The sequence below is a fragment of the Meleagris gallopavo genome, unplaced genomic scaffold (genome assembly GCF_000146605.3).
Source record: "Meleagris gallopavo isolate NT-WF06-2002-E0010 breed Aviagen turkey brand Nicholas breeding stock unplaced genomic scaffold, Turkey_5.1 ChrUn_random_deg7180001691809, whole genome shotgun sequence".
NCBI classification, from domain to species: domain Eukaryota; kingdom Metazoa; phylum Chordata; class Aves; order Galliformes; family Phasianidae; genus Meleagris; species Meleagris gallopavo.
In genome coordinates, this window is record NW_011317522.1 from 1 (window position 1) to 685 (window position 685).

A 685-nucleotide genomic window follows, 5' to 3' on the forward strand; every position below is an offset into this window, starting at 1 on the left:
GGGGAGAAGGTTGGTCCTGGACAGTAGCTGGGACTGCACTGCTTCTGGGGGGCTACTGGGCTAGGGTCTGAGAAGTAGCTTGATAGGCATCGCGTGCTTCTTTCTGGGTCCTAGCAGGAAGAGACCAGGAAGCCGATGATCATCCCTGCACAGCTTCCAACTCCCAGGACTGCATGTGTGTGATTCCCTCTTGGTGGGATGGTAGGCTCCTCCTGACTCTCTATTTTCTCCACTCGGTCCTCTCTCTCAACAGGTACATTGCCAGCCCAAAGACATGTCCTGCTGTAACCCGTGTGTGCCATGCCAGCCCTGCGGCCCGACCCCTCTGGCCAGCAGCTGCAATGAGCCCTGCGTCAGGCAGTGCCAGGACTCCACCATCGTCATTGAGCCCTCTCCCGTGGTGGTGACCCTGCCCGGACCCATCCTCAGCTCCTTCCCGCAGAACACCGCCGTCGGATCCTCCACCTCCGCTGCTGTTGGCAGCATCCTCAGCTGTCAGGGTGTGCCCATCACCTCGGGGGGCTTTGACCTCTCCTGCATTTCCAACCGCTACTGTGGCAGAAGGTGCACCCCCTGCTAAAGATGCTGGGCACTGGTCCCAGACAAGGACCCCCAACGATCTCAGGACACGATGCTGGACAGCAGAACAGACTTTGTGCCGCAGTTTTCAGAGCAGATGACCATC

The 685-nt window shown here is 59.3% G+C and overlaps 1 protein-coding gene across 1 annotated transcript; it reads left to right on the forward strand.

The window, feature by feature from the left end:
* The first annotated feature begins 233 nt into the window (after nucleotides 1-233).
* LOC109365351 (feather keratin Cos1-1/Cos1-3/Cos2-1) lies at nucleotides 234-580 on the forward strand. The gene has a single exon (XM_019611983.1). It carries the CDS (start codon nucleotides 275-277, stop codon nucleotides 578-580), a length of 306 nt encoding a protein of 101 aa, XP_019467528.1. The 5' UTR covers nucleotides 234-274.
* The last annotated feature ends 105 nt before the right edge of the window (nucleotides 581-685 follow it).